Here is a 25,496-nt window from a genome sequence, read left to right on the forward strand (position 1 = left end):
ATTAAGTTTCTCTCTAGTTGTAAGTACAGCTATTTTTAGTTTTAATTTGAGGATATCTCCCAGAATTGCAGAGTATAATCATTTCCACTGTAACTCTGCATCATCATTATCAAATACCAGCCTATCTTTGGAAAATGCACGTTTTACATGCTGAAGGTCCCAGCAGCCCTTTTGCAGCTGATGGTACAAATCAGCTCCGACAGTCCCGACTTCCAGTAATGCCAAATACTGGCCACCAAGTGGTGCTACAAAGGTTTATTTCAAATGCACTTGTGGCCCATTAAACCAAAAGGGGATGGGGAAAGGCATGCTAATTTCAAGCCCTATTAAAATATTCAGGCAATAATTTAATGTTTCCTTCAAATGTAAATGCAAGAAAATTTATGAGGAAATCAGATTGGTATTCAAGGTTTTAAGAAGAAATGCTAGAAAATGACAAGGAGGTAAAAAAAGCACTTGAAATCCTCCAGCCCAGAGCCTCCTTAATGGTGTCTCCCCATTTGACTGCTTTGGGATTTCACATCCATTGTGGTTTCAATTACTTCTCTCTCCACTGAGCTGTGCTAGACCAGGCACAACAGCTTTTTTATGGATCTTGCAGGAGCCTGTCAGCAATGTTGCAATAATCAGGAACACAAATCAGGAGTAATTGCTGATGTGGTAACAGCAGCCTGCAGCCGCCTCATCCCTGTAAGCTGAGCTGAGCAAAGCCCTCCCACAGCCTTGGAGCCCCAGTGCCGCTGTCCCAGTGCCACTGTCCCAGTGCCACAGTCCCTCTGAGAACAGCCAGCACTTACCAGCCAATGTTGAACTCCACGTGGGCATCGAAGAACCCGACCACAGGAGAGGTTGCTGCTTTCCAGCCCTGGATCCTGGCTCGGATCAGCCCCTCCCGTTTGTTGTTGCGCACTATTTTCACCAGGCCCGGGTATCTCTTATGGACGTACTGGTCCAGATTAAATTTTAGCTCAACTGCAGGACAGAAAAAACCAAGCCACACAAACATTTAGAATGAGAAAGGCCCTGCAATGCTGTGTTCTACTCTTATTCTGCAACAGAAAGGGAAAGGAATCCTTAAATGTTCCTAAACCCCTGGTCAGTCTGACAGATACAAAGCCAGTATCACAGCTGAGGCATGGACCAGTTCCAGGGGTTTCAGCTAAGAGAAATTCCCTACACACCAGAGACTTCCCAGGTTTAATGTGGCCTGATGGATTTGAGTATAGTGCTGAAGAAGTAGTTTGTCTAAATATTTTTAAATAATTACCGTTCTAATTCTCTGATGATTCGTGTTAGGTTACAACTGGCCTCTGGAAGAGCAATTCTGACCATAAGGAAGTGTAACATGTCAGTCTGGTGATTTTTTTTTCTGATTTATGCTGTTCAGTAAGAGTTTGAAAAATAACCGCAATGGATTTTGGGTCAAGACCTAATTCAGATCACAATTAATTTCCCTTTATTTTCAGGGTTTTCCCTTAAATATAATTAAGATTCCTCAGTACCAGGCTTCTTTCTTTTTTAACTAAATGGATATTGAAGATCTCAATTAGACTTCTCTTTTGTTCATTTTCAGGCATTCAATCACAGATGGAGCAGAACTCATTCACCCTTTCTCAGCTTCATTTCAAGAGGCTCATAAACAGGCAAATTACCAAAACGGTCTCTCTATTTTTTTTTAAATCAATGTAGTTTGGTAATTCCTTTACACTGAAAGGTATTCATAAAGTGGCTTTTGCCCTAATATATTTATCAGGAAAACTAGTAGAGGCTTCCAGGACATTAGGAGCCTCATTTTTCTGATCTATATTAGACAATAGAATCATTACCATTGGAATCAAAGACTTGATAAATCTCCAGTTATTTAGAAGAGTGGCAGAGAAAAGCCATCTAAGAGTTCACTGAGAAATGATGAGTTCAATTTTCCTCAGGATTGCCTTGCCTCAAACACTTTGCAATCTCACGTAATTACTCCACAGGTTACACTGCCATAACTAAAATCTGAATTGCACAAACATTTTCTTAAATCTACAGGTTTTGGAACTTATTTTTGTTTGAGTTATCTCTTCTCTCAGCTCTCCCGTCTCTTTGGGGATCCTGAAGAGTAACAGCAACTTAAAACTGAAAGAACTTAAAGCTGTTTATCTGAGGAGGAAGTGCTAAATTTTAGGCTTATTGGAAATAAATATGATTTTAGAGGATGCATGTATCAGTTCTAGAAGTCTAAGGTACAACAACTTTACACACAACAATACTGCTAGCCCCTTGTATCCTGAGAATTCTTCAAACATGACTGTATTGTGAAACATGCTGATCAACAGCACCCTGTATGCTCACCAGTATTTTGATTTTGGATTAAATCATGAAGAAACAATGTGCTGCCATGTAAAAGAGCAGGAACTTTCTTTAGGGAGAATCTGTAGCCTCACTTTTCCTTGGAAGCAGAATTTAAACTTTTAGTGTATTAATGATGATACTCCTCTGGGTCTGAAAATTTGGAGAAAAGTGTCATATTAAGACTGCCTACACAAATGCCTTCATTCCGTGAGGGTTTCAATGAAATCAACAGGGTTTATCCACATAATGTTTATTTGTTATACAAATAGTCAATATTTACTCACAGCTTTGTGCAAATGGCTCAATCAACCCTCTCATCAACAAACACATTTACACTGCACATCTAGAAATCCCACAGGGTACAGTACTCAGAGGCAAAGTGACAAAAGCTCACCATTGTCACTGTTGTCATCCACCAGGATGATTTCCTTGAGCAGGTGGGATGGGGTGTGGTTCACCACGCTGTGCACGGAGCGCAGGATGACAGAGAGAGCCTCGTTCACAAATATGAACACCACAGAGATCTGGGGCAGGTCATCAGGGTAGGTCATCTGCTTGCACCTGGAGAGAAGAAAGACACAATTAAAACCCAAGCAGCCACTGGGAGGCAAAACAGACTGAAGAGCATCCTCTTCTCCTTGCTCTCCATCTGGGTAGGGATTTGCAGACTTTGTCATTTCTAACCCCAAGGAAAGATGTGGTAAAGGCTTGAAAGAATCAACCTGGTCAGGAGCAGGAACCTCTTCATTGGCCCAGTATAAAACACAGGGTGTGTGCATGCACACAGATTTGTAGCAGCTTCATTCCCTGGAAGGTTAAAAGCATCTCTTGAAAACCAAAGGAACATCAATGACTCTGCTCAAAACCAGCCTGGAGAAGGCCTACAATGGCACACCCTGGCTGTGCTCCCAGGGGAACCATCAGCAGAACCGCATCTCATACTTTTCAAACCAACATTCACTCGAGCAAAGTTTGGATTTGCCCATCCAGAGAGCACTTGCCACCCTTTCTGAGTGTGCAGTTTGTGCAGCAATAACAAACACGTGATGGCTGTCGTACAGGCCTGCACTTGCTGAAATATCTGTAAACAGGTCTGCTCCCTCTGAGACGTCAACTTGCTAGGCTGCTACATCCTGATTCACAATTTGCTTTTGTGCTGCTCACCGACACGTATATTTTACCACAGACCATTTTGAGAAGAAAAATTGAGGCCTGGAGAAGTCACACAGCACAGAGCAGAGCTCCTGCTTCCCAAGTCCTCGGCCCATGCCCCTCTGTAACACCACACTGCCTTATTTCAGTGGAATTCTCTCCCATTAGCAAAGATCTAACTTTAAAAACTACCTCCGTGTTCTCACAGTCAAAAGCCATTCAGAATTACCATAGCAATTACTGAATCTGCTCTCTAAAATACTGCTAATGATATCACAGAAAATGACTTCTCCTGCTCTTATCAAACTTTCTGACCTCTATGCTCATTACTTTGGCATAACAATCACTTTTTTCCCCACTATTAGCAGTCATGGGGATAGGGCAGGTGACAAATGCTTGACTGCTGAGTAACCTCTGGAAGTCAGTTATGAATTCTGGTAAAGTGTAATTGTTCATAATTCCTGATCCCAGCACTATCTGCTCAGAGACCTGAGCACTTGTCATTGATTCCAGTGTTACCATAGCTACTTACTGGCAGCTTGCTGGTGGCCTGTGCCACACAGAGGACCACTGTGTAAAACTTCTGGCTAAGCAGCACTCTTACAAAGCCTAAAAATAAGCCTGGAACAAGTAGAGAGGTTTTCAGGAGAGTGTGAATGCTCTGACACAGTCCTCTTTTTTGCATTTCTTGTTTGAATGCAATTTTCCTCTTGAGCACACCAACATATCAAAGAAGTCCGTCAGGAATACTTCAGTAATGGGAAAGAGCCATCAGCTAAAAACATGGACTTTGCAAGATTTCCTGTGATGAGGGACATCTTTTACCTGACAGCAATTTTCTCTAGAGTCTCACTTGTATCAACACATCACAAACTGCACCTCAGGAATACAGACCAGTCCCCAGGTGGAGGTGAGGCAGAGGAGGAAGCCCACCCCAGGCCATCCATCCTCGTGGGGTCCTGCAGCAGCACTCAGAGCTGGCAGGAAAGGACGGTGGGAAAGTGTGTAAGAGGTTGTGACACAGGAGGAGGGATTACAGCAAGAATGAGAGGTCAGTCAAAGCAGCACTTACTACAGAAGGGACAAGCAATTACAGGAAAGGTGGGATGATCACAAATGTCCAAAACAAAGAGGCATGTGTGGAAGGACCAAGATTGCCTAGGAAAAGACAGGGAACCACTGGAATACTACAAGACCTCAGAGAATTAGGAATTTTGCTGAACTTCTCAGAGTAAAAAGTATTTGTTTTATTGGCAAGTGAACTGAAACACCTGGGCATCCAGCCACATGTTCCTGGTCAGACTGACAGGGTAAGCGTGAGCAGGACTAATTCCAGTGCTTTCCTGCCACCCTCCTGCTTTCATTCTGAGGAAAAAAAAAAATAAAAAAAATCTAATTCCAGCTTTAAAACCAGCACACCAAAACCATAACCTCCTAATTTTTTATTTATTTGTTCTTCATTACACTAAATCAATGCATTATTGTCCCAAGTGTCACTCCATGGCCTTGCTGGTTCACAAGACTTTTCATGCCTTAGTTCTCAGTGATTACTTACACTGTAGGGCATCAGGGACTGCTTTAGATAAAAAACTTGTTTGAATTTCTTATTCCACCTGGATGAAGTCATCCCTATCACTTCTCACTGCAACCTTCTGTCTGGCAGTTCTCCCCTTTTTTTTTCTATTAGCAGGACATAGTTGAAAAACTGCATTTTGGCTGCATTTGAAAAGAGCACTCCAAACAATATATATTGGAATATTTTTGGTAATGCCACTGCAACAGGGACACCTAGATGTGCAAAAGCAAAACCTCGGAATTTAGCAGCAGTTTAAAAGCTGTCATAAATTTATTTACTGCAGTGAGGATGAAGAACAACAAAAGCAGCTGTCCAGCTGAGCACTTTCCAAAGCACAGAAGTGATTTAAGGGTTTATTTGCTGCAGACTTCAAGTCAACCTTGAACTCCCAACTCCTTAGGTCACTTCAGAAAATGGGATCGATGTGCTGAGGTAGTCAGGAGAAATTACTGGTCTGCTAACAAACACTTCTGATGGTGTTTGAGAGCATGAGCAGTCCCAGTTGAGGTGTCTTTCCTTAAAAATCAGTGGGTGCTTAAGTGCTTTTCTGGATTGTCGCCCGAGTTTTTCCCAGTGTGTTCTCTAATTAGATACCAGCCACAGCAATTTACAGTTAATACTTCCTTCATTCCAAGAAACTCGAACCAGAGCTTGACACTCTGAGCCAAACAGTGACATTAGCAAGTCTCAAAGTGCCAAAGCAAACCCATGACTGTCACCTCTCACCACCTTTGCTCAGCCAGAGGCTGACAATGGACCAAGTGCACTGCAGTGGGTCAGCCAGTGGTGCCTGTATGCAAGGGACAGAAAATCAGAGTGTCAGAACACACAGAGTCCTCCTTGGAGCAGCCCTTGATGGCCCTGGAGCAAGGCAGCAGGGGACAGTTCATTACAGAGGAAAAAGGTAAGGCTGTAACAAACCTATTGACTTTCAATGAGCCAAAGGGCATCTTTGCAGAAAACGGTTGGAGCAGCAGCCTGGATGCAGAGGTTTCAACAAGAAATCTATGAGCTAATGATGAAGCAGCTTAGCACAAGACTAGTCACTTTTATTATTTCTTTTGAGAAGAAAATTACTGGAATGTGAAGAAATCAAACTGTGCAAAATGTACTAGCAAGGCACACCTTTACAATCCTTCAGCCTTACTGCCAACAGAACTCTAGTAAGAAATGTAGAAATCATGCCTTTTTCAGCCCTCATGCTGTGCAGTGAATTGCCTGAGAGTTTAAAGCACCCAATGCTCTGCCAGGGAAGAGAGCAGGGTGCCAGCACAGTCTCCACATCTGTGTACCAGGTCTGACCACACAGTGAACTGTGGCAACCAGGTGAGGGAGGACAATTACAGTAATCAATAGCTGAAACTTGGCCTCGTTAACATCCAGCACTCCTGAGTTCAGGAAGAATTCAGAGTGCACATTTGACCTCTGTGGTAGCTAACGATAGTCTGAGCTGGGCAGGCACAGCTTCCGTGGGATATTCCTGTGATTTCAAATCATTTCAAATTTTCAAAAAAATTTCAAATTCTGAACTGTCAGCAGGCCCCACAGCATACAACCAGCAGAGGAGCTCGGGTCTCCAGGGCACACAGGTACCCTGGACAGGGACACACCCTGGATGTGTGCAGGACTAGGGATTCCAGCAAAGGCTGGCAGTGCCATGGCTAATCACTTCCATGGGCCAGCTGAGGATGGATTAGACCGGATATGTGAAACAGCCCTTCAGGCAGCTTTCATTCAACACGCCAAGCATCAAACCTGGGGCATCCTGCTGTTGTCTTGGGAAAGGTCTTTTGAGTGTTCTCATTCTGTATTTGCTACTGCAGAGCTTGGCTAGCAACCCAGAGGTATTTCCTTTGTACATGATAGAGAGCTTGATGTCAGATCATTTTTCTCTATTCTGGAGATGATTTTCACTCATTCTTTCCTTTACATTGAACTGGTTCCTTAGATGAACATTTCCCAGCCAGCCTCCTGAGCCCAACTGCGAGCACTGTCTTGCAGGCATAAGAAAACAGGGAAAGCTCTTTGGTTGGCAGACCAGAACCTTGGAAAAAAACCCCATGTACTGACATAAAAAGGTCATAGAAACTGGGACATGAGAAAACAAAAGGTACTGAGCTGCACGTGAACCTGCTCATGGCAATAAAAGGAGGAAGGAAGTTTTCTTTTGTCTGAACATTCATTCCCTGATAGATGTATTTAGTTTATTGGTATCTGATCCAAGCGAAACACATGAAGTCCTCTGTTTATCAGGTTGCTCTTACAGTCCATTTGGGTTGCACTACTTTTTGTGAACGACTGACACTGCAGCCATGCTGGTAGTTCAGTGCATTACCAAAGAAAGAAAAATCTTTCCTGCTCTATTTCCCCTGCCCTTTTTTCCTGTCTGCAAACTTGCTAAACTCCAAAAATGAGTTTTGCTTGCAGACCTTAATATACTGAGTTTGGAAATGGATTAAGCAATGCATTTAGAGATTTCTGACAGCTTTACCCTTCAGGAAGAAATGCAAACAAAATTAAAGCTGCTTCATGAATCTTTAAAGTGTTTAATACAAGATATGTTTTTCCAATGAACTACTGGGATGGAGATGACTGAAGGTTTCTCTCCTTCACAAACTTGATGAAATTGCAGGGCATGAAGAAACATCTGCAGTTCTGGCACAAAAAACCCCTACCCCAACATGTTCTGCACCTTGAAAGCTTCAGAATGATCTGTGTTCATGTTTTATAGCCACAGCAGGAGAAAGACTTGGAACAGCTCCTTATTTGGTACATGATCAATGAAAGGACAAAGATAAATATTAAAAAAGATTATTGAACCCTTGCTCTTTAATACTAACAAATACTACTTTTAATCACCAGATCAATATGTATTTTGAGCCCTGTTAAACCAAAGGCTCAGACTAATCTTACCTACATGGTTACCTTTTAGCACCTAAATGCTGCTGTGGCTTCTATAGGCACAGACGATTTACCACAGCTAAATCACTTAATTTAGTGTCTAGCTCAATGCCCGATTTCTTTCTCCAGGAAGGCACTGAGGCTTTACAGCTAGTGCTGGATGTAATAGTAACTTTTGAGCTGCAAAAATAAACTAACATTACCTTCCTGTTCCCCATTGGCACAAAAGAGGAAATGTGACAAGCTGCAAACATCTCCTTCCCCAGCATGGGATCCAGCTGCTGACCAGTCAGCAGCAAAAGCAGTGACAGGCCACAAAACTGATTAGCTCCATGGATCATGAATCTGTCAGCCAGAGGCTCCAACTCCTTCCTAATTAATTCTTCCTCTCAACAGAAGATGTTAACTGTATTATGGCACAACATTCTCTTTCTATTGAGGGTGGATTTTCCTGCCCTATCCAAAAACCCAAATGGTAAATTTTTGAGTTCAGAATATGCTCTTACTTTCTGCTCCTGTTTTTCAGCCCAGGGACAGCATTCCCTAAGAACATATAAATACAACTGTGAACAAGAGAGCAGGGGTACAGAACACAGATGCTCTATGTACCTTGAGAAAAGCAGCACACTTACAACTAAGGTAAAACAAGAAGTGAATCATTTTCAGAAAAAGCCTAGGAATTATGTTGATAGCAAAAGATGCCTTCTTCTGTGTTCCTTATGGAACAGCCTCCATTTTCAAATATCCTCCAGCAGAAAAATCAATGCCTTCTCCTTCTTCCTGAATGTTTGGAGAAGTGCAGGTACAACACACGGTGCAATTCTTGTTGGTGCTGTAAGTCAGAGGAAATCCACTAAAATAACCTGTTCTCCATCTTTCCTCATACACAGTGATGTTGATGATCATTTTCTCATAAAGTGAGATCTTAAATCTACTCCATACTGTGGGAATTCCCAGCAGCTTTTTTCACATGCTTCTTGACATATTTTTTCTTATTTTGCATCCAAAAGGCTAAGAAAGAAATCCCCCACACTCATCAGAAAGAAACCAGACCAAGTCCTTGTACCTGAGCTAACCTCAAACACTTCCTGTATCAAGGAAAAATGTTCTTCCATGTCAGCCACAAGCAATTTATTGCAATGTGCAATGAGTTTTCCAGAACACACCTGGTCATGGGAATTTCCCACATTCCCAGGCTGAACATTTGGATTTGATGTCTGTAGGATTTGCAGACTGAAGAACAGCGGCAGCCTTCCTAAAATAACTGCCTTTTATACTTTAGGACTCTCTCTTCACTGTCCTATTTCCTACAGGAAAGACCAAATTTACAGGAATTTCAGTCCTCTAATATTTCTATGAAGGAGAGAGCCCTTTCAAGCTGGACACAGGTAGGTTAAAGCTCCCCATGAACTTCCAATAACACACATTGGACAAGTGTTTCCTGAGAATCACAGCTTTGTTTTTTGTTCTTCTTCCTTTCTTTTAAATTCCAGGCCAGTACAACTGTGACTAATTGCTCTGCACATAAAAACCCAACACATGTTCGTGCCTTTTGTTTTATAACACACTTGCTCGATTTGGTTTAATTCCTCCTTTCTCTATGACAAATTATTTTTATATTTATAGTAGAAAGCCCTGAGAACTGTCAATCAGTGACTGGTAGCGCAATATAAATGCAGAATTAACAAATGCAGCATAAAGACAACTCTACTTGTGAAGAATATTAACCCTTATATTTAAGATTATTAGACTCTTCAAAAGTAGCTGCTGCACACATAAAATAAGAGGCTTTGTATTTCAGTGAGCTATTTCTGGTTTTCCTCAGGCAAACAATACCAGAAACATACCATTATGTCTAATACCCTTATTGATTTATACATATAAAAATGCTAAAACTAGTTTCAATCACTTTAAAAACAAGCCTCTTTATTAACATGAAAAATGGCTAAAAGCTCGTGCTCACATCCTTCTGTAGTAAAAAGTCTTTGCCTTTTTTTTTTTTTTTGTAACTTACCTTGAGTCATTAATATGTTTTGAAATACCATCTGTAAAAAATTTCCACTCTATCCCCCAGTGTGCCAGTCCGGATCTGCCTCTGGCTGTATGCATGCTGCATCACAAAGCATTAGGCTCATTTGAAATTAATGGAGAGGCTGAAATCTGCTTTCAAATGCTTTCCAAAAATCCCCAAAGAAAACAGATCCCCTGTGCAACTTTATTTTTAATGGTGCTGCACTTAAATTTAAGGGGGAGCTCAGCTAAATTCCAAGTGACATGTATTCTGCCTCATTTTAGGTGATTAAAACAAATGGCTTGTTTAGTGATTCTCATGATTTTGCAAATATCCTCACTCCAATTCCAGCTGGATTCTTAGCTTGCATCCTTTTGAAGTAAAAACTAGTGAAGAATTTTATTTAAAAAAAGCCATAAAGGCAGTGTTAGAAAATTCTGCTTTGAGATTGAAGAGCTCTTTGAAGTTAAGTGAAATATAAAAATTGGTGAAGCTGATGAAGTGATTATTAAATAAAGGCCAAACTTTGTGTCAATTTGATTTGAAGTTCATAGCAGCAAAATACATTCAGGAAAACACTACCTTTTGTGCAACTTTTTAAAACTTAATTCTGGGAACCATGTTGTCCGTGGGGAACAGAGAATTTACACTCTCATTTCTGCTTTGCCAAAACTAAGACCTCCTATTTCAAATAGGGAAGGTTCACAAAGAGCTACCCAAAAAGCCAGAAGTTGTTTTCCAGGGTGCATTCACAAAATTGGCTGCTACTCAGTGGCACCACTTCTTGTTGCTGCCACCAAGGGTCCTTGCTCTCCAGCAAGCCACGTGAAGCCATTTAGCTGCACTTCCAGCAGCGACTGTCAGTACATTTCCCATTAAAGGAGTCCTTTTCCACTCAAGGTGATGCATCAAGATCCCAGAAAAGGTTCTTTATGGCAAAGGAATAATTAGTCCCAGCATGTCTGCAGGGAGTGAGATGGTAACAGCCCAGACACCCAACAGCAGGTTATGTATCTGAAGACACCACCCCTCCTCTGAAGCATCTCTCCTATTGCCTACTGAGCCCATGCCAGACACAAAGGAAAAGCAGTGGAGTTGATGAAATCAAAGGAATTATTTTCAATAAATAATGCATAAGAGTAAGCTCACCCTTTTCCATTTGCACAGAACAGTTTGCTGTACCCTTGAAGCTATTTGTTATTCAGATAATAATATGTAAATAGAGGAAGTTATCCTTGACTATTAAAAAATGTACTGCAAGTACTTAATATTAAAAATTCCAGGTACTTTTGTTTAATTTTGACTATCTCTCTGCCTCAGCTGGTGTTGCTGGTGCTGGACAGAGGCTGAGTGTCACAGTGTTACCTGGAAATGTAGGGCAATAAAAAAGTTTTCAAGGTAACTGCTGCAGAGCACTTCATGAATTTCATTACAGGTTTGCTGTCACGCTGCAGTGTAGTGGTAAGGAGGAGAATAGAGGAATGCAATAATTTTCCACTATCACTTCAGCTAACAATGTTTTTTATGGTCTTGGGAGGATATACAACAATGTTTGGCAAACAATCCCTTCTTTAATGGGCTCCAGTGTATTTCACAGGAGACCAGCTTTAATCTTTGGTCAAATTCAGTTATGCAGCAGAATGATTCTTTCTACCTATGTACAAATACAGGATGGTTGGAGGAGTAAACCACCAAATGGGAGGTCAGCTATAAACTGAATAAACCCACCCCACCACTGCCTGCCAAAACTGTAGTGAGAGCTCTTTAATCTTCACTTCTCCCAGCTGCTGCAAGGCTGGTTGTAGCCCAGAAAGGTAATGCTCCCCTAGTAATCACAACACTTGGCTGAGGTGGTGCACAAGCTCATTTGACTAACCAGCAATGGCCTTGAAATGTTTGAACAGTAGTCATGGGCTTCCTCTTACTTTTAATGATCAATTCCTATCAGAGTGAAAACAGAACCAAGTTTATGGTATGTGGGAAGAATTATGGTTCAAACAGAGCAGTGTTCCAAGAACAAATGCATAAAGAACATTGATTTAGCACTGAAAATGGGAGTATTAAATCCATGATGTTTAGATGCTTTATATGGGATTGAGGAGAGAGCCTGGTGGCAGCAGCAGAGTGTTTATAAAAAGTCTGAGTCAGGCAGAGAGGACAAAGGAAGGTGCATGTGCTGTATCTGGGTAGGAAGCTGCCTGACAATCAGATGATGGAGCACATCCAAAGCTCTCAATGAACTCTGGATCAGGATCCCATAGGATAAATCATCAGGCAACAGCAGTCAAATCCTAAAGTGCAGATGGGACCTTACTCCTCTCTCCATCTCCCCCAGTGATACTTGCAGGATTGTTCTCTATGCATTGTAACTACTCTGTGAAATGTCCTATTCAAGTAAAGCACCTAGGCATGTCTTAACTTCACTGGGGTTATTAATACACTTGAAACTAGGAACATATTTAAGTGCTTCATTGGACTGGAGCCTAATTGCACTTTTATAGCTTTTGTTTAAATTAAAGGCTAGTTAGAGGTGAACAGCACAGTATTTGATAATTTCATGAACTTAGAAGTTAAATGTTAACAACAGTTCCTTTCTAACTATTTATATAGCTTCAGTTTATATAAATAGAGAAAACTCTTGCGTTTTTATTTAGCTTTGGTTACATGTAGAAATGAAAACAGTTTTTAAAAATCCAGCCACAATTACTGTCTAGCACACAGCTAATACCTAGAGCACACGCTTGATAGCAGCAAAACAGTGCAATGTATGGGGATTTTTTATATTTATGGGCTCTTATCCTAATTCAAAAAAAGAACCAGGTCAACATGTGCTTGCTTTTCACTCAGGTTGACAGAAATTAGGCACATGTCCTAGACCAGGTAACGTACATAAGTAAGGCTGTGAATTTGAGCAGGCCAAGGACACTCAAAGCCTTCTCCTGGCTCTGAGAGGATTTGGCCATTGCAGCACATCAGTGTTCCTGCACTGCTCCTGCCCAAACCAGCCTGCTGAGAAACTACTTCCCTTTTCACTTTATGTTTTCTGGTATCTTTTCTATCTTGTCCACCGAACACAAGCATTTTAAATTCACATCCTCAGTGTTTGCAGACTTAAATTAATTTGCCACAACAGAGAAAGCCAGGAGTGAGTGCTCTGCACTGGGGGAACGGGGCATTGCCATTAACTGCGTGCCCAGCAGGCTGACGTTCTGTTCACAACCGTGCCCTTCCTCATCCCTCATCTGCAGACACACACATCCAACCAGGGCCTTCCACACTGTTTGCTCAGACCTGCGCTTAGAGAAACCTTCCCCCCAGTGCTTCCATAGATTCCCAGGTCTGTCAGGCAAAGGAGTGGAGTTTGCTCTCTGAGCAAACAGAACACAAATTCCCTGCCTCTTGGTACACGCGGGTTAATAACACCAAGGCAATAAGCCAGTGGAGTAGCTGGAGGTCAAACATTTGTTTTCAGGCAGTGCAGAAAATGTAGGAGCAAAGCTTCAATGTCATTTTTATCTTGAGTTTAATGTAAACTGCACCATGACCCTCTGGGAGAACTGTGTCCTAATGAAACATCCATGGCGGGGATGAAAGCTTACTCCAGTCACTGAATGAGACAACTGTTCACTTTGTGGATGGAAAGAACTAAAATTTATGCCTTTCCTCTGAAATTTTTGGGGTACAGACTAGCTTAGCAACAACACCCCAAGGTATTTTAGTGCACTGTTTTAATTATTACTGCTGCTGTTAATATTCCACCATTATTCAAGTCTGAAGTACCGTGTCTGCCTGAGAGGCATGTTTCATACCACCCCAGAGGCCAGCCCACTGCTGGGGCCTTCACAAGACAAAACACATAAATGCAGACTAACAAAAGTCTAGGAGTGTAGAATAAATAATATCCCCTGGAGCAAAGAAGAAAATAAACTAATTAAGAAACTATTTGACAACCTGAAGGCATCTCACACAGGTAAAAAGCAATTCCAGAGGGTTTCGTTTCCAGAAGCTGAGAAACAGGGAGCTTGTGCAGAAGTAATACACAGAGATGATATCTCCAGTAATTTAGATCTGCTAAGTGCCTCACTGATAAATTCTGACACACCAACACCACCTGAAATTGTGGGTGCACATCTTAGACCAAGCTCCTTTGGAGCTGCATTTGGCAAGGTGGCCTGGATTGACTGTGGTTTGTTTTTGAGACCACAGCAGAAGGTCTAGATGCAATGTAACAGAAGACAAAAACATTTCAGAAAGCTGGAGGAAAAGAAAACTGAGTCCCCACACTCCAATATCACAAAACTTTCAAACAGCTTAACTGGCAGATGCTGTTTCAGAGAAACCAAACCTTGGAAAGCATCTAGATCAAGCTAACCAAGACAGGGAGCTAACATTTGCCAGCCTGTATCTGTCAGGTACTTCTGGCTCTGGCTACTTTTAAGAGTCTCTCACTTTTATTAGCACTAAATTCACTCAAAACAGGAGACACAGGCAAAACAAGCACGAACTGACACTATTAAAATGAAACACTGCATCAACCTGGAGTTCACAATTCAGTTTTATTTCAGACAGAAGAGTAAATTGTCTGACATTTTGGCCTGTTCATGTTTTTATCACAAAGACACAAACAACAACAACTAAAAAACCCTGAGGTTATGTGACCTGAAACCTTGACTTTCCTATACTATGAAACCTATCCAAATAAAATAGGAATCAGAACTCGGTAATTTTTAAAGCTACATCAGGAAGACACCTGGAGATAACACATACCTCACACTGTCAGCAGAACTAAATTTGCATACACCTTTTAAGAAAGAAACGGGAAACATTATTTCAAAGCATTAGAACTCCTTCAAAGCCCTACAAAGAATCTCAGGTGTAGTGTAACAGAGAGACATGCAAGGAAACATAAAAGGAAAAGAAACACCACCCTGAATTCATTGCCTGTCTTGTTCTGCTACTTCTTTTTATCCTGTAATGTGATATCATGGAGTGTAACATAACATGACAGTTCAGAAATTTACAGGAATACCCTTTTCTCCCTGGAAGTGATAGCAGGCAACAACCAGCCATGGGCTCAGGGGAGGGAAATGAAAGAAATTCTAAAATGCCAGCACACAGCTGCATGTCCTGGCTGGATCTGCAGGTAGTGCTTCTGCACTACAGATATGCCTTTACCTATGAAAGAACAGCTCACACAATTTGTAGACAGCACCCCACCATTGCTCTTCTTTAGGAGGAAATACTCTTTCTGCCATGGAAATACTGTGGCTTTCTGTTTTTTAAGTTCAAGAAATTACTGCAGTCTCTAAAGCATACTTTAAAAGAGAAAAAACCACATGTTTAAGGTACCTGTGAATGTGCAGGTCACATGAGACACATTTAGTCTGAGGACTGATAAGAAAAATTGAGGGATGCAAAATAGAGCATCTTTTATTTTCCTCCCAGCTGACCAGGCTGCCCATGCTGGCAGGTCATTCTTCAATGAGTGTTGCTAGTACAGAAATCCCATCTTGTTTCAGCATGCCTTGGAGCATGTAACACTTTGGGCTGGATTCACCTGAAATCCTATTTAAGCTGGCTGCCCTAGGTTCCTGAGGGAGGGACTTCAGAGGACATTACACTCTGTACATGATAAGCAATGCTGCCATGGCATCTCCATCAACTACACAGGCAGCCAAGTCAATCACCCTAAATTAGATGTCTAATTTCTAGTGTTATGCAACCCACCTTAGGTAAACTATTCATGTATTCAAGAGTACATTCTGGTGCAGACAAATTGCAGGGAATGGCTTCCAGTCTCACTGCATTTAAACACAACATTGCAATCAGTTATTTTTCATACTCCCTAGTTAATCAAATTCAGCCTTCACTAAATCCACATTTATTAGTGCTGACAATCATGCAGAACTTGTCTTCAACAATTAGTATACACAAAGGCACTGCAAAAATGTAGAAGAGGAAAATGACTACATTTGAACATTAGGTGGCTTTTTGGAAAAGGTTGCTCATTTTTATGGTTATTTTTAATTTAGCCTTTCTGGTGCTCCTTTCATCCCACGGGTCAGTGTTAATAATCAAGACCTATGTTATACACTTTGCAGTATAATTAAAGTCACTACTTAATTGGAAAACCTAGCCCTAAACAAAAGGGAATCAATAATGAATCTAATGGGAAAAGCCAGAGAAAACAGCTATCGAATATCAGAAATAACTGTGAGATACTGCCACGTGTCCAGCACTGCTGCTATGGAGACAGCCTGGAGTCCGGTGATGGGGAGGCTCTGCTCATGAGCCATGTCCTGCAAAAAACTGTGGTACTGGCCTCAAAAAGGGGATGGAAGGTTTCTCAATATTTTTTTTTATTATTACAAGGAAACACAGCCACTGTGTTAACCTCTTTCTCAGTCAGTCTTCTCCCTGGAGTAATTTAACATTGCACAACTAAATATACAAAGACCCAAAAGTGACCTGGGACTTGGGAGACAAAGGTTTGAGCCCACATTCCAACTAATTCCAAACCATTATTTGTGCAAGGCTAGCAGAGCTCCAGCAGAGATTGGGAGAAGACCTGAAGTACCTTCATAAATAGGGTCAGGGCATGACTCCAGGACTCAGTGACAGCTACAGGCTGGGCTAATACAGAGCACTGGGGTGTAGGTGCTGGAAGTACCTATGACTCAGAGTTTTATTTCCCAGCCAAAGGAACAGGTGATTTTTTCCTCTCCTTTGAGGGCTTTGCACAGTTCCAATCTGAGCCCTTTACAGCCAAATAAGAAACATTTCCCAAAATGCAGTGATAAGCCTGTGGCGTACACAAATAAGCACAGATGGCCCAGAGGCAGCAGTGTGAGTGAATTTAGGCTGTCAGCTGATATCCCAAATGATCTGAGTCAGAACTACAACACCAAACGCTGAGGAAGAGCTGGTCAGAGGAAGCAGCACAGGGATTTACTCAGTCCACACCAGTTCCTTCTCCTCTTGGGCAAGGCAAAAGTCAGCTGAAACTCGGCTACATCTCTGTGGGGCTGTATCTCCAGCTGTTCACACAGATAATGTGTGTGCAAAGTGCTGTTTGTAGGGGGTTCACAGCCCAAAAATGCCCAGCCCATGTGACTTGGCAAAGCTGGTCAACAGCTACAGGAAGTCCCAGAGCACGTGTACACACCCCCCTCCTTCGCCCTGTTCAAAATCCACATCTGGACACTGATTGGGGATCTAATTAAAACACTCCAGTTAGTTTCATCTCTTACTGAATTTCCTTCCAATAAACAATCTTAATCTGTTGCCCAGAGGTAATTCTGTCTGCTTCATTTTCTGTCTATGTTTTTCCTTCTCTCTGCTTCAATTTACGTCATGTGTTCAGAGTACCCAAAAAAGGGATTTTTCAGAATTTCAGCATGGCTTTTTTCAATTAATTGAGAGTGGGTGCAAAAAAAAAAAGTCAAATGCTTTCCTATAAAAAATAAGCCTAATTGAAATCAAAATATCATGCCTGTACTTTGATTGTGAAACATCGTTCTGCCTAAAAAAAATGAAATGCTTAATTTCAGCTAATGTTTCACTTTACTGCGACCTGATATTTAATCTGAAAGTATTGGAACAAGCTAGTAATGGAAAATTCATCATTTCAAGACTGATTTTTAAAATGGGAAACTAAAGGTTTCATTGGTCTAAACTCTTTGTTTAAACAAACATTTTACAGAAGATCTTCAGCCTAACACAAAATATTTTTAGGCGATATTTTTTTTTCACTTGTCATTTTCTGCTAATCAGAAATTCTGATTCCTGGAAAGCTCTGGATCTGTTCCACTTCAAATATTCCTTGTGAAGAAGCCCATTACATTGCACTCTGGTTACCCTGGAAAGAATCCTACGGGTCTGTTTTAATTTGGACTTTCTTGTGTCATTTCTCTAAGTGGCTCAAAGAACACCCAGCACCCCCAGAGGATCTGAAAAACAGGTCATGAGGCAGAGCAAGCAGCAGAGGTGGAGAAGACCAAATAATCCCAGACCTAGCCTTCTCCAGTGCACTGATCCAAAAGCTGATGCTCTTTGAAAGCCATCTGCCTTCATGCCCTGCTCCTGCAGCGACATCCAGCACGGCCGGGCAGAGGAGCGGCCGCCGACAGCCTCGGGCAGGGACCATCCAACCACACCACCAGCCCTCCTCCCAGCACAGAGAAACTGCAAACACACAGATGATGTGGCTCGAGAGAGCTGCTGACTGATGGCTTAAGTATCACAGGGACTCCCCAGAGATCTACCACCAAAAGAAAGGGTCAGAATTCAAGGTGATCGTTCTGCCTTCACAGACGGCTGGAGCTCACGGGTCACTAAGGACCATCTCTGACAGCAGGGCTGCTCTCCAGCTGCTGGCTTCACTCAAGCTGCTGTTATTAAACCTTTGAATGAACAAATCAGAGGTCTATTTACCAAGCCTGCCCCCTTGATAACACTATTTGATCAACTCCAGAATTCTCTTTGATAGGTAATTAAAAGAGCTTTTCCTTAGGTATGGAGTGGATTGAACCATTAATTACACTTCACAGCCCCAGAGATGCAATTCTTTTGCTATTGTGAAATGTCTATAGCAAACCACAAAAATGCTTGCCTCCATAAAAGAACTGAATAAATGAAAGCAATTTCCTCGAGACCCAGATTTCTCTGCGTTTTATGGCTGAAGACTTGAGTTGCCACAGCATTAATAAGTTTGTTCTTTAGGGCTGGATTTTCTCAGTACAAACATCCCTGACCATAACACAAAGAAATATCTTCTTTGGCTGATAGAGCCAGCAGACTGAATTCATATATTAATAATATTGTTATCACTGAACTGCCACAATGCACTCGGCATCCAGTTGCACAAAAAAAGATCAGTTAAATTAAAGATCCTCACCAAGCAGTGACAATTTTGTGTAAAAGCCAATTTAGCCATTATGGAAGCTCCAGGATCATATTAACTTTTCTCAAAAGTATGCATAATGCACGACAGCAAGTGGTTTTGACAAGTGCCTGAGTGTGTGTGAGTCTGTGTGTGTGTGGATGTGTCCTGCATGTAAAGAAACCCCTGAAGTTATTTAAGTTGCAAAGTCAAGTGATAGAAAGATAGAAAATGCTGGATTTACAGGTGTTGCACCTGTTCAATTCAACCTCTTGCTATCCAGGCTGTGCATCAAAAAGAACAAGGGAATTAATGTTATCCTGAGAGACAATGCCTATGTTTGAAAGCATCTGGTGAGCTGACAGTTCCCAATTTTCCAGCACGCTACACTGTAAAACAAACAGCTTTTGTAAGTTTGGGGGCCTTTCCCCCATCTTTGAATGACATTCCCTAATATTTTGGACTTTTTCTACTTTCTTTATCTTTGATAAAGTCAAAATCTACTGTCACATGCTCTAGCACCTCTGCCTTCATGCATGGCTGGGAAGGACTGAGTCTGATCCTTTGTTACTGAAGCAGAAGCCAATATTTTGTGCTGGAGCTGGCAGCAGTGGCTGTTATACCCCCAAAAGGGCAGGAGGATGAATTCTGGCAGCCTGTTGTAGCCACACAGGGAAACCTGTTCTCCTCTGCTCAGTGCCTGCAGGGGTTTAGGTGGCTGACTCTGGGAAGTGCAGAAACTCCACCAAAATCTCAGCTCTGTTGCTCCAGGTCTGGTTTTGACTATTCAATCAAACATTGTCCCTTTGATATTATGGTAAGAAAGGCATGGAGAGGGTCCAGCAGATTTCACAGCATTCCCAGGGGCAGGATTCAGGACTATTCTACACCTACACATATTGGGAGGGATAACTGACATGAATACATGTTCTTATGCTTTCCCACACACAAGGTTCATTGGCATCAATGGATTATTTTCACTAAGTGCTCAGTTTTTTTCAATCATGATACTCATTTTATATATGGAAGAACATGTATGGAAATTAATCCAATAACACTTCACCATCAAATAACACTTTTCCTGGAGAACTACAGAGCAAGCTCTAGCTTAAGCCATGTGCTTCCAAAACAAAAATAACTTTTTCCTTACAAGAAGAGCTTCTCTTTCTTCTCTTGCACAGAGGATGTAAGATGTGTTAGTGAGGGCTTGAAGTCCTGCTAATATTTTACTGCTGGGAAGAGAAATCAGGACGTCAATCATTCTGAGCTCTCTGCAACATATTTCCTACAGTGGTACAGCCCTTAAAAAACTTGAAGTATTATATTATTTATACATCTCTGATAGATTTAAAAAAATCTCTGATATTGAGAAAAAAAAGCTGAGATGCATTTATTATACCACGCTAGAATCAAACTACAATTTTGTAATTATTGTGTGATTCGGAATCACAAGCAAGTTGTTTACTGTCATTGCCTCTATTTGGCACACAAACACAACATGCACAAAATTTGCTCTTGTCTCCTGTACCAACACAAATTTGTATCCTAAAGAAAAGGTGTCTGAGCTAAAAGGAATATCTGCAGTGGCAGCAGCAGGTAGGAAAGCAGAACCAAATGTGAGAAAAGCATCTCGAGGGCAGGAGTACCCACCCAGGCTTGAGACTTTGCTTCACTGGAACGACAGGGAGGTGACTCCAATTTAGGAGCCTTCATGGTCATGCTGGCTGACTGTGCACCTCTGTAGTGCAACATACTTTTTAATTTGCTGCATGGGGATGAAAGTATCTCCTGAAAAGCAATTAAACTGCCAAATGTTTATGAACCCATGCTTGCAGATGGAACAGAAGGCTTATTCTATCAGAATAAGATAGTGGACAGCAGTAAGAGGGGAGCTCAAATGAACTAAAATACAGTATTTCTCATCAAGCTTGGAATGTTACAAGTCCCAAGTTTGCATACTGAAATCATGTTTACTTTCATAAATTGTGCCTATGCAATGCAAACTTGAGTATGAATTCTCCCAGTTCATATCTTTAATACCTACTGGTGTGTGCAAATACATAGATTGAATATTTGAAATGGAAGCCAGAATGGAGAGAAAGTAGAGTTTAATACTGTGGGGATGTAAATTGAGGTAAGTGTTTTTGTTCACAGGCTGGCCATGGACTTTGTACACAGCCTTGGACATTAATTCTACCTTGCTTCTCAATTTAAAAATGAAAAGCCCTCTCTTTTTAAAAATGAACAGTTCTGGGAATTACATGAATATAAATCACAAGCAAACGGAGAAGTGCTCAGTGATGGAGAGGGGAGGGCAAGTCAGCACACAGAGAAGCTGGACAAGCAGGGTTTTTCAAAGCCTGTCTCAAGCTCCTGGAGGTTCAGTTCTCTCCAAAACATAATTAGAGCATAGTGTCTAAACCAAACAGTCAAGCTCAGCTTTGGTACATGTCCTTCTTATGCTCATGGCCCCAGAGCTGGATGCAGTTCCAGGTGGGTGTCACAACAGTGGAGCAGAGGGGCAGAATCCCCTCCCTTCCCTGCTGTCCATTGTGAGGGATGAGCCCAGGACACATTTGCTTTCTGGACTCTGAGTGTGCTGGGCCATGTTGAGCTCTGTGTCAACCAACACCGCCATGTCCTCCTCCTCAGGGCTGCTCTCAATCCATCTAAGTGGGCAAAAGTCTTCGTATACCAAGACCTTCTACCTTCTCCAAATTGTCACTCATTTTCCATAGCAAATTCAGTCTGAAGGGCTTTCCTGTGACTCATAAGCATCTAGAGACAAGTGCATCAATTGCAGCATCTAGATCTAAGTAGAACCACCTCAGAAGTGTCAAACCATGGCAAGGAAGGCAGTTCTCCCAGTAACTCAGACATTTAATCATGTGGAATGGCCTTCTGAGATACCCACAATGAGAGAAAAGCTCATCTGAATGACGCATCAAAGCTTCTAAGTAAAACTGTGGGAGAGCATAATCTGAAGTGAAACATCACTGCATTGCAAATGGTCTCATGCCTCTGACAGCTGCTGAGCTGGATTCGAGCTCTGCAGCCTTTGCTTTTGCATTTCCTAGCAGAACACATCTCATTTATCCTCATCCCCCACAGCAGCAAAAGCCAGCCAGGTCAAACCTCACCGACCTCCATTCGGGAAACTTCACTTTGACTTTAAGGGTCTCTAGGCCAGACCTGATGCACACCTCCAATATTTGCATAATTACAGACTCCTTTTCGCCCAGCATAATCCCACGGTGGATTTTTATGATACATCACAAGAGACAAGAGACGAGGAGAGACGAGACCATTGAACGAGTCCGTGTACTTGCATCAAATGTGGTATCAAGGTAAATTGTTTTCTCTTTGCCACTTCTATTACCTGGGTTTTCTTTTCTATAGCAAGGGTTTGAGAAACAAAACCTGAGTCAATACTTCTGAGATCAGATTAATATGTAACACAGCTAATGAAATTTCTAGTTAAGCTGAAGTTTTGGTTTTGGCAGCTTGAACTGCCTAAAATCCTAATTCAATTGCAATCTACTCACAGAGCACAGCTGTTTTGCTTGGCTAAACTTTTCTCACCACTTAATAAGATACTTTTTTATTTAACTTTCAGTTCTGCCTAGGAGCCCCAGTGGGTCTTTTAAAACAGAAGATTATTATTAGAAATTAATTAAGTATTCTTTTCAATTCTGTCTCCTGAGAGCAACTAGGCATTGTTGCTGATCTCCTCCGCATTAAGACATTACTGATTGTCATTCATGGGATGACAGTGCGGATGTCTCATCTGGAAAATATATAACTCCATAAATATGAAAGATCTGAAAGTTATTTAATACAAAATATAATAAATCAGTGCAAATAATAAACATGTAATTGCAATGTCAAGCATAGCACGGGCGTGTGAAGACTATAAACGCTGGAATAAAAATAGACACACATTCCAAAGACAAAAAAAATCTTACTGCAATTACAGGACGCTGATGGATTGCACTTAGTCTTTGTTTCAGCACACTGCAAACCCTGACTAAACAATTCTAAGAATATCAGATGCAATTAAAGACAGCTGATTTGATAAGTTGGGGTTATTTTTAAGGGACTGGCGACTATAAAGTGTTTGTTGCACTGCCCCACTCCCACTGCATGTGACTACGAGAAGCTCAGATTAAAGCTGCCACCTCTGAAGGCTTTCTCTAAATGAACCAAACCCAGTAAGCACTGATATCCTGATGTAGTTTTTGATCTGAGGCCTTGAACGTGCATATTAATGCACTACTGACAGAATTAGCTATGCATTTAATGTGGCACTTCCTGCTTGAGATGGCAGTGGTCTATTCAATTTTCACTCAGCTCAGGGCTATCTGTACAAGTAACTGCTGTCGTATTCCAACCAGGAGGGGATGTGAAGAGAAGAATGCCACCATGGGTCAACAGAACAACAACCAATCTCTTACTCCCAATAATAATGCAGAATTCAACTTACTTTTTTGGTCTGTAGTCAGGGATGGACCTGTCCAGTGATATCCTGTCACTGAGCTGGGCATTGTAACCATATTCTTCATACTTAGTCTCTGATTCATGGCTATCGTCTCTCAGGGTAGCAGCCATTCCCCCCTGGCCCAAGCCTCCTGGACCTTCAACTAATCCCATGGGCTTTGCCAGACCTAAATGAAATAGATTAAAAAAAAAAAAAATCGAATTATTAATATAAAGTATACGGACAGAACCTCTTCTGTGACCACAGAATATTTTCAGATGAATGAGATCTGAATTCCCAGGAATCTCAGCTCTGAAACCCTCATGGCTCTGTGGAAATTATCCTCAGCTTTCCAAACCAGAGTCCAAGTCAACACATCTTGTAGTATCTGTGCATAATGAGCAAACGATAAAGAATCAATTAGCAGCTTTCACAACTTCTTCTTTTTCCATAATGCCTGATTATTGTTAAGATAATTAAGAAAAAATTTTCCCCATAAGAACTGGAAGATTTCCCCATGTAGCCCTTTATAGCTTCCCTCATTTTAAGGGAGAGATGTCGAATTTCTACCACATGTGGGTGTGCCAGTTTAACTCCACATTAATGTCAGTTCTGGTATCTGCTCTGTGACTCCAAGACCACTGCAGCTTTGGTCAAGCTTTGGTTCCCATGTTGGGGACACAGCTATGGACTGGTCACCAGCTTCTGCTGGGTAGGAAATACAGGATAAAGCTGATTTCACTGCCTGAGTCAGATAGGTTGTTTGGACTCAGCTGCACACCCTGCCCAGCCCGTTCCCACAAAGATGTGCTAAAACTATTTTAATGGAGCTGACACTGTCTCTCACCTGGAAATCACTCCAGATTTCCTCTGTACTTCACATCTGACAAATGAAATATGTAAGATACTCAGCTCTGTACAGCTCACAGCAGCAGAAAGTTTGGACACTTGGTAAGTGCTGAGAAATTAGCCAGTCAACAATGCCTTTACAGGTTTCATTCACTGGTCAACTCAAAAATAAAAGTAAAACAAAACTAAACCAACATAAAAAATGTCCATATGATCACATCGCCAAGAACCTCTTCCATGGCAACAGGCATTTAATTTGGTGCTGAATTCCCATAAATAAGCTCCTCAAATATCCTGTGTTTAATGTCAAAGCTTTCCTTTCCAAAAGGCTCGCTATCAACAAGTCATTATAAGCGACAAAGCTATTTATAATAATCTCAGGAATACCATACAGCAATGTGTGACTCTCCCCCAAATCATTTACGACACCAAGTAAAGCAATTAGAGTTTGACCTGCTCAACATTTTTCAAATCAAGACTTTTTCAAGAGGAAAAGTCATTATTTCAACTAAATGATTAAAAAAGAAAGGGAGAAACTGTCAGCACTTGGTAGCAACAAACACATATGGCAGTACAAATGTGGGACTGGCTTCTCCAAGGCGCATTAAGGAGGGCAGTTCAGACCCTCATGAAGGAATTCTCTTGCATCTCACTGCTAACAATGTCCTTACCTGTTATAGCTCCATCAACATCTCTGTTTCATGACAGGACAGACCAGAGAGACAGTGGTTCATTACTGGTCTGAAAGACTAAAGTTGTGCATTTTTACTGCAGTGCTTATGACAAAATCCTGTGCTAATATAAAGTGCAACTATACAAACAAATTAACACAAAAGGGCTGAGTACCTGCAGTACTCAGGAATTCCGCTGCTGAATTTCAGACACTCCCTACAAAAATACATCAATACTGCAATCAGTGGTCCTGAGTCAGGACAGACCTTGCCAGTGTTTGTGCCTTTCACAGCTTCTTCATGCTCCTCATCACCATGCACTGAAACATGACTAAAACGCAACACTTCTCTTGATTTCAAACCACAGAAAATCTTCTAGCTTATTAAGTGAAGCACTTCGATCCATGTTCAGTATTTCTGAAAATATTTTAGGGAGCTTAATTCTGAAGAAAATTCTAACATTAGTCCTTTTGTTTTTCAGGATGAGAGGCTATTTGGCACTTTGATTTGCCTTTGGAAAAATTAGAACAGAGGGCCCTCCATGGCTGGCCTGACAATGACTCCTTGCTCAAGTAATTACAGAAATTATATGTCTGAGACTCTAAATCTCTCCTCATCCAAAAGGAAAAACACAGCAGCCTAAT

The 25,496-nt window shown here is 41.5% G+C and overlaps 1 protein-coding gene across 1 annotated transcript in view; it reads right to left on the minus strand.

Moving 5' to 3' along the window:
* GALNT9 (polypeptide N-acetylgalactosaminyltransferase 9) overlaps positions 1–25,496 on the minus strand; it is a 131,283-nt gene that overhangs the window by 83,198 nt on the left and 22,589 nt on the right. The window contains exons 2-4 of the mRNA XM_010398477.4: positions 23,339–23,519; positions 2,729–2,895; positions 798–972 (exon numbers count right to left, since the gene is read on the minus strand). Of these exons, the coding sequence (XP_010396779.3) occupies positions 798–972; positions 2,729–2,895; positions 23,339–23,519 (523 nt within the window). The remainder of the gene's footprint in view (positions 1–797; positions 973–2,728; positions 2,896–23,338; positions 23,520–25,496) is intronic.

The sequence above is a fragment of the Corvus cornix genome, chromosome 15, assembly GCF_000738735.6.
Source record: "Corvus cornix cornix isolate S_Up_H32 chromosome 15, ASM73873v5, whole genome shotgun sequence".
Taxonomy (NCBI): domain Eukaryota; kingdom Metazoa; phylum Chordata; class Aves; order Passeriformes; family Corvidae; genus Corvus; species Corvus cornix.